At 37.8% G+C, this 14,157-nt stretch overlaps 1 protein-coding gene across 2 annotated transcripts; it reads right to left on the reverse strand.

The window, feature by feature from the left end:
- Positions 1 to 1,514: 1,514 nt before the first annotated feature.
- Positions 1,515 to 12,615, reverse strand: pkp2 (plakophilin 2). Of its 2 annotated transcripts, none has more exons than XM_067490274.1 (13): positions 12,292 to 12,615; positions 11,160 to 11,230; positions 9,400 to 10,022; positions 9,150 to 9,288; positions 8,547 to 8,754; positions 8,161 to 8,338; positions 5,862 to 5,979; positions 5,303 to 5,422; positions 3,649 to 3,825; positions 2,883 to 3,036; positions 2,580 to 2,772; positions 2,056 to 2,143; positions 1,515 to 1,748 (listed from the first exon to the last, which is right to left on the reverse strand). In XM_067490274.1, exons 1-13 carry the CDS (start codon positions 12,482 to 12,484, stop codon positions 1,680 to 1,682), a joined length of 2,331 nt encoding a protein of 776 aa, XP_067346375.1. In that variant the 5' UTR covers positions 12,485 to 12,615; the 3' UTR covers positions 1,515 to 1,679. The 2 variants fall into 2 exon arrangements, with proteins under 2 accessions (XP_067346375.1, XP_067346374.1); XM_067490273.1 differs by having other exon boundaries at positions 5,303 to 5,467; positions 12,292 to 12,613.
- Positions 12,616 to 14,157: the final 1,542 nt, after the last annotated feature.

The raw sequence follows: 14,157 nt of genomic DNA on the forward strand, positions 1-14,157 counted from the left end.
GATGGAGAAGTGCATTCAACCAGCACACTGTGCAGACACACAGAGAATCACTAAACTGTAATTGCTTTGTGGGACAGTGGTAATTTGATTTAGAAAATTCAACCACCGCCTGAAATCAAGTGAAGCCTTTGTAGATTTCCCATCTGGGACTGACTTCATTAGAAAGTGGAATTCTGGGGGGATTTTGTCGCTTAAATATAAAGTGTTGAGCTACTAATGCTCTGAGAAGGAGTTTGCTGCTGTATTTTTTTAGAGTTATGACTTGTGGAACCCCACACTCTGTTATTTTCTCTTTTTTCCTCATCTCTCTCCACAGTGTCACATCATTACTGAATAATGTCTGTGTCCCTTTTCTATCTCTGCTCTGGCTTTAAAGGTTTTGTCCAGGAGGGTTAATTGGCACCCAGCCTTCCAGCCCCCTCTCTCCCACCCCTCCCTTCAGGTGTATTGCAGTGCAGTTCGCCCTGCCAAGCTCTGCAAGGTTAACACAGCTCCAGGGCTTCAAAGTCACTGAGTGGCCTGACGAAGCCAAACAGAAGTGTAGTCTGATTCACTGGCAGAGACCCTCACTTCATTAGCAAACAGTTCATACATTCATTTAATATTTGGTTCATATTTATTGATCTCTGGCTAATCTGAGCCAGTTTTTTATGCATGATTCCTTTCATCGCTAACAGACCTCCGGCTCACACACTGTAACCTGGTATGTCATGACAGTGTATAACCATTTGACAAAGTAATGCAGATGTTTTATTACTTATTTTAAGGGTCATGGTGATTTATTTAGGAAAAACAATTTAAGCAAGTAAATTAGAACTCTATTAACTCACTAAAGATACTGAAAAACAAATTGTATTCAAACAAGTTTATTAAGAGAACAACACTTCAATAATTTGCAAATGTAAAAATACTTCCTTCGGTTTCTCTTCTGCAACTGTTTGAATTCTATAATTGTGGTTCTTTGTTTAATCTGTAAGTCAAAGTATTTAAAAACGTAAATCTGTAACTGTCAAGCTGCCACTACAGAAAAACTATGTAAATGCAAAGAAATGCTTAATTTCACTTTTAGTCACTAGGACAGAGATGTTTTTTAAGTGCTCATATATAGACAATCTATGATATAATCCCTTGGACATAGTGACACAGTCTGAGCGTGTAGAAAACAATATGTCATGGTGTGTAAAAATCAAGAAAATATTTTAAGATAATGCACCATTATTTAAGCCAGAAATCAAAAGCACACTGGAGGCACTGACCAGGTAAAAAATGGTTCAAAAGTTAAGTCAGTTATAAAAGTTAAGTAAATATGTCAGTCGGTTTGAACACATGGCATAAAGAAGGTCAGATGTACTTGAGAGATGGTAAAACTTAAAAGCGGTTTAAAGAAAGACAAAACGCTCAACATGCATCGACATGCATCTGATATCATTGAGTTTGATTTTAAGTTCTGTTCTCTGCTCTATTTCTGACTCGTTTCCACAATTACCAAAACATTAGAAATGAAAGAAATACAATTTCAAAGCAATTGCTAAAGTAGGCATGATTTATAATGTCTTTCTTGCAACATTGAGAAAAAAATATTCTTACTACTGGCTCTTACTACTGTAAACTGTGATATGGAAAAGTATTTTAAAGGATAATAGTGCATTGAGTGATTTGGAAATGCTGATTCTGTTGGCTCAGTTGTTTCCATAGTTCACACCCTTTGTTGTTCTTGCATTGATGAAATCAGTTTTCCTGTACCCATGCTGTTGACCAAAAAAATGAAAAAGTGTTAATTGTTTTGCTTAGTTCAAGCTTGACTTGCTTTAGGGTAAGCAAAAGCTAGTTTTTAATGAACACTGGAAATCATTTCACTTTTATTATTCTGTGTTGTCACACAAAAACTAAAAATCTTTATTACAATTCAGGCATCATAAACATCAAAGCAGCTGAAACATGCAGGTAAAACATGTTTCGGGAAGCATCTAAAATATGTCTCAATATCTGCACTGAGCGACAACTCTGCCACCATCTTTAATACTGTACGCTATAGTATAATGTGTAGGAACCCACCTTCTTGTAGTAGTTATGGAGATCTCTGTGACTCCACATGATGTGCAGGAGGGAGCATGCTGTCTTACTCGTTCTGGTCGGAGAAAAACTAGAAAACACAGAGGTGAAGTTATTGTTTTATAGTTACATATTGCATGTACATGTGATTGTGGATGGGCCTACCAGGCAAAACTTCCAAAAATGGAAACTAAATCACCAAAACAGACACAAAAGATCTAAATATAGACACAATGTCCAAATAAAAGAAAAAAATCCCATCCAAAATAAAAGTAGAAATAGCCAAATATGCACACAAAATGTCCAAAAACAGATTCAGAATGAATTTTCTGGTCAGAATAAAATGACCAGAAAGAAAAGGGGTGGGGGGCCCTTTCCCCTGTGTCCTCCATTTTCTTATAATCTTGCCATGTGACATGCAGATCTAAGGTTATATTAGGAGTTTTATCTGCAGTAAATTAGTCGTATGTTTTTCTTTTTAATAATTTTTTTCATAAATGATCGCTTTAGGAACAATCCTGACTAACCTATTGCCTTTGAAGCTCATCCTGATGATCTTCCTGAGGGCGCCCTGATTGAAGATGGCTCTGACATGCTGCGAGTCACTTTCACTCAGCTTAATCAGGATTTGACAGAGTGAGACCATCACCTCAGCAGGCAGATTGGTGCTGGTGCCATCACTGGGCAGCAGCTGCACCACCTCTGGCAACACCTGGTTAACTTTAGAAGGTGCAAACCAATACAATATAAATTTAATGTGAGACTTTAAGTCTGCAAATGAAGAGGAAGCAAAACTACTTCTTTGTTGAAGATTTTGGAGGGAAAACTACCAATGTCAGGGTGCAGTTCCTGATAGAGAGAGAGGTTTTTTAGTAGAGATATGGCTGCCCTCTTCACATCCCTCTCTCCCTCCTGTAAAATCTTCTTGATGTGTTGAAGACCATTTTCTCGCTTAACAATGGTGAAGGCAATGGCTTCAGACATCTGCAAGGCCAAAACAACATTTCAAATATGTGTAAAGTTTTGCTATTTCCATTTTACGTACAGGTCTTGACACAACATCTTTTTTAATGCTGCAAAATTGTTGTTTAGATCAGTAGCTCTTGCAGACCTAGACAAAATAGAAAGAATCCAAGATAAACTGGTCAGTTTCTTCAGGTAAATGTGTAAAGTCTAGAAATACTTGTTGTGCCTTTAATTGTTGTTTCCTGTTTGTTTTAGATGATGATGAGTTTTAGTATTTAATGCCACCAACCACAAAAATTAGGCAGAAATTACTGTAGATATTGTTTAGAAAAGTAAAAAAAAAAAATCTTGCATTCTGGTAACTTGGGGTGAATATGTTTTCATTTATTAAAAACTGATCAAATAATACAATATTACTAATAATGTGAAATTACAGTATTATCTAGTATTCTACACTTTCATAAACCAATTTAGGTCCCTCCTCTGACTGACAGCTAAAACATTAAATTCAAATATACTTTGATTTAAATGTATGACAGCCGGGTGGACAAACATATAAAATTCCAACTGTTGAAGCTCCCAAGTGAACATATAAAAACTGTAAAAAGAAACATATCTGTCCCATCTTACTGCTCCATTTCCGGCTGTGATGTTCTGCAGCGTTCCGATGGCAACTTCCTGGGTATAGTGATGCACACTGCAGGCGATCAGTGACAGGTACATCCTGATGGTGATGGCGCTCCACAGCCACTCTATGCCACGTGGATTGGCCTTCTCCTCCAGCAGGGGGCTCTGTCGGTCCAGGTGCTGAAAAGAAACAAGCCATGAGCTGCAGCTCGCAGATGAGTTCACTGGGTTCAGGCTGACAGCAAGAGGCAGTAACTATGCAGCAAATTAACAATGAATGACTAACACTTTCTGGTGCTATTTTGTTTTTCTTCCTTTTGATGTGTGTGTCCCTGTTGAGGCATTTAAAGTTTATTTAACCGGTGAAAACTGGCTGAGCATGCATGCCATTCTGCAGCAACATGATAGTCAAACTTTCCATAATTGTAATGAAGTCACACTGGCTGATGCAGCAGCTCACTAACTGCACTGCGGATGGATGTTTTTTGGGATCTTGTGGACATACAAAAAATAACAAGGAGAAAATGAAAACATAATCCTGTTTTTATCTGTGTAGTTCAATCAATCAATCAAATCAACCATAGTATAGTTAGAGCTTTAAGGCAGTACACTGTTAACTATGTACACTATCATTTACTTTGCACTGAGCACCTTAAATCCAGGCAGTTTTATATTAAAACAGTGAGTTATTTTAGTTGACTGTGATTTTTCAAAACTCAACCCGACCCAGCACCTTGGGTTGAATATACAACAAACACAGGCTGGGAGTCACTGGCCAAACTCTGAATCCCTGCAGTCAGATTCCAAACTCCTGTTTAGCAGCAGATTAATGCCAGTGGTCAAATGTGCATTTAAACCTGCAATAAATGACTATTCTGGGCATTTGAAGGCAGCAGAAACAATATGTAAACACAACGCTGACAGTTTTTAAACCAGCAGTTCTCAGTCGTGGCCCTCACGGACCCTTGCTCTGCTGGTTTTCCAACCATCTCTCCCCTACCCACTGCTGATTACCTGGATCAGGTATGTTCAGTCAGTCAGAAATTGGAAGATGCTAAATTAATTTTGTCTTTCCTCACTCCATCCCTCATCTGAGTTTGTATATTCCCATCTTACTTATCTTACACCATTGTTGTGGCAAATGTGCTACAAAACATACTCCTTCAAACATAAAGCATACACAGCAAAGTTAGCATTAATTTCAAAATGTGTTTTTACAATATTTTCTCTTCTTTTAGCGTTGTTTTGGCGTACCCTACCTGCTTATTAAGTACCCTTTAGCTAGTTAATAAGATCGTGTGCCATTTGAGGCTGTGCAGGTAGATGAGTCAATGCACTACTTTGATGAGAGAGAGATGAGAGTAATTATCTGATATGTTGTAAATGTGAATATATTGTTTTGAGCATGTTTAGTGAGGCATTGCAACGCTGAGTGTGCAGCATGTATGTGAGGTGCTGGCACAGATACGATTGACAAAGCAGGAATGCAAAATGTATCATAAGCTTTAATGATTCTCTCTATCACAGAAAATAGGAGATAGAAAATAAATTAGAAGCTGTTTCATGCGTGATTCTGCAGCCGTTTTTTAGAGAATTACTCTAAAATACTTGGAAATGTTTAATATTATTAGTGTTGATTCTTGTCTGAAGGGATTACCTCTGTGGTCTTGGCATTGTGAAGAGCGAAGCAGCCGACAGTTTTTGGGTCGAGAGCAACATTTTGTTGACATTCTCTGAGATCTTGGGTGTACTTCTTCGGGAGCTCTGCCTCCTCAATCTGATAAGACAGATTGTGCAGGATGCAAATGCAGTTCTCTGTAGACTTCAGAGCAGATATAAATACAAATCATAATATATAGTATGGCAATATGATAAATTATTTACATACAACTGTAGATACAGCATCATAAAGCTTGAGTGGGGGTAACAGGTAAAGTCCAGTCAGTTTTGCCTTGCAATTAAAACAAATGTCCAACAACTATTTATGTTTGGTGCTGAATTGTTCCTTTGTAATCCTTTGAGGATGCATTACATATGAATACAAAGAACAGTAATAGATATTGTTTAATGTATAAAGTGCAACACGTTACAAAAGAAATCTATCAAACAGCCTGCAGGTGTAGGAATTGTGGACATGCGACACACTACACTGAACCACTGAGCAGACTGTGAAGATAAAAGTCTTGTGTAGGGACTGCTCATCATTTTCATTTCACCTTGTCATTTGTTTTATGGTCAGCTATGATTCCTCGGATGTAGTAGACCAGAGAGTCAATAAGGTTATTGCAACCCCTCATTGCCTTCCTGCCATCTGGATCTCCAGAGCTCAGATTTCTGCAAACACCAAACAGCCAAAAATATTTAAGGAATGTGATATTTGTTTGTGTATTATTCAGATAAGCAGTTTTCATTCTCGCTGAACCATATTTTTGATGAATAATTAAGAAATCCCAGATCATTACATCGAATGAAACATGTCCTTCTGTCAAGTATGTAACTATGTAAGTTAATAGTGGAACTATTCATGAACTCAAGACTTCCCAAAGCTAGTGGCAATCATGATACATTATTTTGCCAAACCATTTTTATCCATTTCAACTTTCCATAGAAAATGAATCCAATTTCAAACTCCACACAACAGATTCTTTGTGCAGTGAAATATAAACCAGAGAGGAACCCATAATTTTTCATAATTTCTCCTCCACAAAGAGCCCAAAGGGTTTGAGAACCCACTGAGGAGAACTTGATAACGTGCGGTCAGTGAGGACTGAGTGATTTTAGTTCAGCAGAGCAGGCTGAAGAGAGAACTCCATGAATAATTCAGGCTTTCACTCTTTTCATCCAGTTATAGTTGCCAGGGGAGCAGTGTGTCTGATATCTCCTACCTTGTAAACAGAGAGATGATATATGTCTAAACACGAACATGTTCAGCAGGAAACCAACAACGTGATACATGATCTCAGACTTCAACATTTGACATTAAAAAAAACTCTGTTATAACAGGATGGTTACTTTTCAATTATGATGACTGGGTTTAATGAGAAAGCAGTTTTTTTTAGGTTTTATCTAATGATGTACACAGCAGGCTTTAAAACTCACCAAACTGTGTCTAACAAAGAGGAAATCACTATTATCTCAAGCAACTAACAAGTACGATGATTGCAACTAATCGCATTTCAGCTGCACATTGAGATAAATATGTACAGCTATTACAATATCAACTGTCCAATACTATAATTTATAGCCCAGCACTAGCAAAACTGGTTGCTGTGTTAAGTGGCTATTAGAAAATGTTAGCATTAACAAATGTAAATGCAGTAGTGTAATGTTGCAGTTCTAACAGCACTGTGTACATCACTGTAAGATGAGGACTAAGCACAGACTTTTATTTAGGAGAGTACAGATTGCCATTGCCAGTAGTACGTTTCCTAATTCTTTCTATGTGTTGTTAATATGTCGTGAATATACAGTTGGATGCAAAGTTGGCCTCCCTCTACTTTGACACGTTCAAAAGACAAAGCAAAAATGATTTTTGTTTTATCAAAAAGACACTACACTACGGTAGCTCAGCAACCTCGCTAATTTAAAATATTTTAAAAAAAAAGCTGAAAACAGAACTCTTCTGCACCTTTCTATGGACTTAAATCTTTTTTTTTAAACTTTCTTTCTGCTCATTCTTGCACTTGCATCTCATGAAAAGGAAACACTTCTTCTGATTGTTACTATGTGAGGTTAGGGTTAGGGTTGAGTTTGCATCTCCTAATATTTAAATAACATTGAAGGGGAAACCTAAACCTAACATAATGACAATGCACATTCAAGTAATACAAATGTTCACAATACAAAGCAGAGACTGTTACATTTACATCAGTGTGATATTGTGTTAGTCATGTGAGCATATTTTGAGCTTCAACCAATGCTGTGCCAATACAGTAGCATCACAGCTGTTAGCATGGCTAAATAAACTTTCGATATGTTCTTTTATTATTTCATCCTTTTTACCTTTATTTTGTTAACAAGGTTCACCAGAAATCTAACAGGTCAGTGATTCTGTCTGAAGAAATTCAGTCCAGCTTTTTTTTTATTTTACAGCAGGGTTCAGATGACGGATGATCAAAGTTTCCACCATGTTGAGATAAACTGTTTACTCATAACTCAACCTGGCATAGACTGATTCTGTGTTAGCAGCTGTGCCTTCTGTTAACTCCTGCCCTTAGTCATATAAAATTATTGCCTTATGCGGCACAAGGACCCAACATCACCTCACTGCTAATAGACTGTAAACTGTAAACTTTCCCCACATCCGCCTCAGAAAAATCAATTTGCCCTCAACATACAAAGTTATGTGTTTTATTGCAAGCAAAGTGCATAAATAGTTTGGTAAAAAAAAATTGTAAATCTTGTAATAGTTTGGGATGAGCTGACAACAGAAAAGGTGTCAGTTTAATTGAATTTATAATCTGCACAGTGAAAGACCTTTAAGTGTCTAGTTTCAACACTAACAAAGAAGCCTACCGCAGGCAGCCTGTGGCATTGTGGAAAACATCAGCATCAGCTAGGAGCTCGTCTTTTGGGTTCTCGCCTTCAAAAATACCCGAACTGGGCACAAGGACCGACTGGGTGAGGACAGATAAGGCTTCTCTGCAGAGGTGCTCCTTTAATAGGTCATGAGAGGAGAGGTTCCACAGAAGACCTGGGTGTGAGATAGAAATATACTTTTTAATTTAATAAGACATTTATCCCAATTTAGACTAATATCCACAGCCAGCCAATACAGCATGCATCTATATGAAGCATCTAAGCCCAATTATGCAGCAAATCATATCACCAAATCATATTTATGAAAAGTAAAATATGTGGTTTTGAACATCTGAGTTTGATGTAGCTAAATACCAACTAACCAGAAAGTTGCCGTCTGGTCTCCACATCACGGCTGTGCTTTAGTGCATTTAAAATAATGGTGACACCATCATTTTCCTTCACCTCAATCTTGATGTCATTGGTCTGGAAAACAACATTACGCAGGGCCCCAGCAGCATAGCGCTGTACTTCCTCGTTGTCGCTGCGAAGGAGCTGCAGGAGCTTTACAATCCCATGGAGATTGTACACCTGAAAACATGAGCTTATTATTCATTGACAGAATGTTTTATGCAGACTGACAAAATAACCTTGACTGATCATAACAGTCAGAGAAAGGTATTTGATAAATATTTACTACAGCTCTGTCTTTGATCACAGACGATATGAGTGGACTGTTATCACTTCCAAATCAAGCCAAATTAGATAACCTATTTTATTGTTTCGACTACACCCTGGCTAAATTTACCTCATCCAATGTGTACTTACAAGTGAGCACAGAGCAAACAAAAAGTCAGTCCCATTTAGAGCCAATGGCTCTAATTCAGTTTGAGTATTTCTATTTTATTTCTCTCTCTGATTCACTAAGAAAAATTGGGTTTCACATTTTTAAGTGCTAAACATTTTATTTTGTATATTTTGAATACCATTCTTTTAGCATCTGTGCTCTTGAAGCATTGATTTTGTATGTAGATGGTTGCAAGGATCAGACTTTCTTCATTATCCTGGGTCAACATGTTCACGGCTTTCTTTAACGTCATCTCCGGAGATTTGTTCTCTGACATCCTGTGTAAAAACCACAACCATTAATTAAAGAATGTACCATCCACAAATGTCTCAATCACATCAGGGCATATATTAAAGTGCTACATTTACAAAGTAAAGAATCCATCTTACAGTGTTGTGATAGTTTGTCTGTGTATCTGCTGACTGGGGAGTTCACCGTCCATCTGTATATCTCTGTCCACCTCCATGCTTGCAACTGAGGGTGGGTACGAGCTCATTCTGCGTAGCCCCCTGTGAAGCCTACTGAGCTGAGGAAACCTGGGCAGGTCTAGCTCATGCTGGATAGCACCTAGCACCATACCATTTTGTCCTTGTGTAGGACAATTATCCTGTTTGACAGCAGTTTGGTTTTGACTCCAGTGAGAAACATGGTCCCCACTTTGCTTAAGTGCTGCATGTGCAAAAACTGTCTGGAGAGCTGCTGTCTGTCTCACTGACCTCTGGCGGACGCTACAATGTCTAGACATAGATGCATGCAACTGTGTGCCACAAGGCACCTCTGAGAAAGCATAGCGCTGACACTTATCATAACCAAGTGAGTGGTCGGGCAGATAGCCCACCCTGTGAGACTGACTGGGTTCTGGGGGAGCGTACGTTGAATAAACACCCGGGTTACTAAAAGGTAAGCGACTGCGAGGTAACTCTGGGGATCCTGATGGCGAAACTTCCACTCTCCGGGATGGTCTCACAGAGTAAGATGAAAAAGGGCGGTTGAAAAAAACGATTCCATTTACCTGTAAAAATAAACAAGCACAGTTATTTTGCTGGTACTTAAATTCCTCTGGGCAATGGATAATGATTAACAATATAAAATGTCATTAAAAGGCCTTGTACTGTTAATGAATTATTGTGGAAATTTTGCCATTATAGGTTTATATTAAAGCATTTATGGATTTCTATGGAGCACAGAATCTGACAAAATAGAGCTAAATGTTGTTCAACTAACCCAAAATATATCGTAATGCATTCATAAAAAATTTAGGCAATTTGAATGGAATGTAAAAAGAAATGTGAAGCATTATACTTTTTATTTCACCACCATATCCACTGCTTTATAATTGGGCAGACCTCCTTCACTGATTGTGAACTTGCTTCCTTTGGTTCTAGTTTGCATAGTACATGTACAGAAATGCCATTAAAATTCCCATTTATGTCCCTCTATTAAAAAATATCTCTCTGCTTCTAGATGAAAAATGCCTCCATATGACACCAGTTGGATGAACATCAGGTCAGTTCACATTATGTCATTTTGTTGATCACACTATAGAGTTTGTAATCATAGTCAACTTCCTTTTCCAGAGTTCTCCCAGAGGACATTATCTGAACTCCTAATGATAAAAAAAATCCTCCAGATGATGTCATCTGGAGGAGTTTTTCAGCTAGAACCAGAATAATACTTTAATATAGAGAGGTCAGAGGAACGTTTAAAAGCATTGATGTACATTTATTGCATTTTTTTGAGCGTGGTTAAACTGAAACTTACTACATTTTATTAAATTGTAACTTTTTCAGTGTCAGGACTTCATACACCAACAGTTAAATCATAACATCATATTAATGGGCTTGAAGGCTCTGAACATAGAGCAGCTGCAGCTTATTTGACTACATTCAAATAGTTCTGTATAATACTAAAAGTGCCCAAAGATATAACTAGTTCCTTTATATGATCAGAAACACGTTACAAAGAGGTCCCTAAACACATTAAATATTTAACTGACTGCAGGTGGTGGATTGCTTACTAAACAGGTCAGATCTCTTTTAGCTTGGAAAACTACCAACTAACCTGTCTGAAAGACTTTCTAAGTTACTTGTTACTAATTTGCATTTGTGCATGCATGACCATTGTAACAGAGGTAATAGACGTCCCTTACTTTCATGTATGGTGATGATCCATCTATAGCGTCAAAGCTCTTTGCTTTGAGCTTTTCTAATCGGACATTGCCTGAAAAACGATGAAAAGGTTTTGTTAGTGTTCAGTTTCTTTGCAACGTGATTCTCTAAACACATGACAAATCTTCCTCATTCCATCAATGCCAACCTGACTAGCTGAGCTAAGACAGTACAGGACACACTCACAGCGCCTTCAGTCAGTACAATGGAAACAATAGTTCCTCTTCCTTTGCATAGTGAGGGAGTGACAAGCGTGAGAGCTCTGGGTGGCCAGTCAGGTGAATTAAAACAAAAATCCTTTTTACACTAACTCTAATCTAGAAATGTTCATTAATTTTACTTCTTACATGGTATAACCTATGTAATTATATAAAACAACAAGCCAATTAGTGGTGACATATTTTTGTACAGTGAAATGTATTATGTATTTGTATGTTTTTATGTTTGTATATTTATATGTATGGGTTTTATTTGGTCGATAACTGCCTGTAGCTGACTAATCCATATGTCTATTTAGGTTACCAATGCACGGCAGATAAGATAGCAATATCCTGGACAACAGGGGAGTGGATAAGATAAAAAATTCAACCTCAGTTAACTTTCACTTCAATTACTACAGGTTACATGTCTGTGTTTAGTCGAAGTAACAGTAGACCTTTGGTAAGCTACAATTAAAAGCATACTCTCAGGATACAGAAAGCCACTTGATCACAAGATCAATCATAAATATATTGTTATATTGCTCAATTTTAGATAATGCCTTTTTTTAGTAAAATTACTGGACAGTGTCAGCTCTTCATACTTCTGAAAGCTGATATATTGCCTAAAAATAACTAAAAGGTTCATATAGTGGACAAAAATCACTCTTTGTTCAATCTACCTTGTGTTGAACATAAAACGTGAGACTGAGGAGGAAGACATGTGTATAACCATAAAGGTCCCCAGAGTCCACCCCCCCTCTCAGTAATACAGACAGAAGTGAAAAATAATCTTCAGGTGGACCAAATCTGTCAAATAGGAGCAGTCTGATGTGCATCTTGCAAAATAATTGATATCCTGTGGTGTGTAAGCTGGGCCATGCATTAATCATAGAAAGAAACCGTGAAATTTTACCATTTGACACGGTCTCTCTTGATTTCTGAGCCAGTTTGAGCTTAACTTGCTGGCGAACACGAAGGCTCCGGTCGTTTGATCCACGAGTAGTTGAAGCTCCCGCACTCAGTTCAGCCGGCAGAGCCAGGCTAGTGTCATCCCGCACAAAGGGGCCTTCCGCAGGTAAAGCTGATTTTAAAAACTTCTCTTCCATGTTGGACCAGCGAAAGCTCACGGAGAGTCTATGTCGGTGGTTTCATTGAAGTAGAGTGGAACTATCTCTAGAGTATTAGTGCTGCTTTGTTACCTCTCTGATCGCTCAGGTGGGTCCGACGTCCTGTTGCTGCTGGGGAGGTGGGCGGGGCTAGAGGTGACACGCCTGAGGTGTCAGGTGTCGCTGCTGAGTGGTGTGTGTTAACTTTTGCTACAATTCAGTGCATTTATGTAGTTCTTTAGTTAGTTAGTTTCTGCTGGCTTATGGTCTACTTCTACTACACTATGGAGAAATATCAAAGTCTGTTGACATGGAATTTCACTTTTAAAATAAAAATTATTTTACATACATTCATAAAATTATGATTTATCAGTATCAATATCAAAGTTTGCTTACCTGCAGAGTCAGTTAGCAATAGCCAATTAGCTTTGGACAAAAACAGTTGGGAATGCTTAAAAATTCTAATTTTACAAAAATTAAAAAAACGTTATCGACCATCACCTTGAAAGCACTTTAATTATTGTAAACATTTATTTTCTTCTATAGCCTAATTCAGAGAGAATTGGTCTGTACAACCCAATATAACCAGCATAAAACAACAATAAACAGCTGATACTTTGGTCTTTGTGGATTAAACAACTGGTCTAGTTTAGATGTGCTGGTGGGCAGATTTTGTTGACCTCTTCTTCCTCTTACAGTCCTTTAGCTAAGCTAAGCCTCAGCTAAGCCTCAGCTGCCTTCAGTTTTATAGCTATAAGAGCAAAATGTCAAAAGTAGCTCCACCTTGACCAGGTAATAAAACAATTTGCTACATAAAATTTAAAAAATCTCTAGTGTCGTATGATTTTGGAAGCAGGACTTTTTCTTATTACATTGTGGTATCGCTACTTTTACGATGTCACATGAGAATGTTAGTCTGGCTGAGCCATTTACCAAACTCCACCACTGCACCGCTCTCTTTGGCTTGAGTTGTAAGGGGATACCGCTTCCAGGCACAAGAGACGTGCCCCGCCAGGTGTTTTATTCCTTGGTAAAACAGTGTTTACACAAGCTGTGAGTTGCAATTAAACAAATCTTTATAGCAACCAGATCTTTTATGATTTGATTCAAGTGCTACTGATACCAGGCTGCAGGCAGCTGCTCGAGGCGTTTTTCCCGTGATGAGAACAATTTGAATCTTTTAAATATTTTAAAGGATAACAGCACTTTTTTAAAGTATATTTTAAAAGAATAGTCGCCACCCATATGAACACTGATAAAGCTTTTGCCTTATGTCATCCAGCTAATACAGGCTGGATTCCATAAGTCAGCAGTGGTGTCCAAAAGCGGCTTCTTTCAGCCTTCATAATTCATCACATTATCTATCAAAGTTGTTTAGTGTGAAAGCACACTTTTGTGAATTGCAACTCCTTTGGAAACTGACTACTGTGTTAAGACAGACTTGAAAACTTGACACCTATTATTTTACATATTATAATTTATTATTATAATGTTATTTCCAAACAGAGTTCGACTACTAGGAAAATCTGTCCCGAAGACTCAGTCATTATATTTATGGTATTTATTTACATAAAATGCAGATTTAGCTCAGCCATATAGGAATAATAAGTGTATTAGGGGCCTTCAGGGGAGCCCTGCATCAGTGTTTGGTCCTGGATTAAAAATTTATTTTT

The sequence above is a fragment of the Channa argus genome, chromosome 21 (assembly GCF_033026475.1).
Source record: "Channa argus isolate prfri chromosome 21, Channa argus male v1.0, whole genome shotgun sequence".
In the NCBI taxonomy this organism is placed as follows: domain Eukaryota; kingdom Metazoa; phylum Chordata; class Actinopteri; order Anabantiformes; family Channidae; genus Channa; species Channa argus.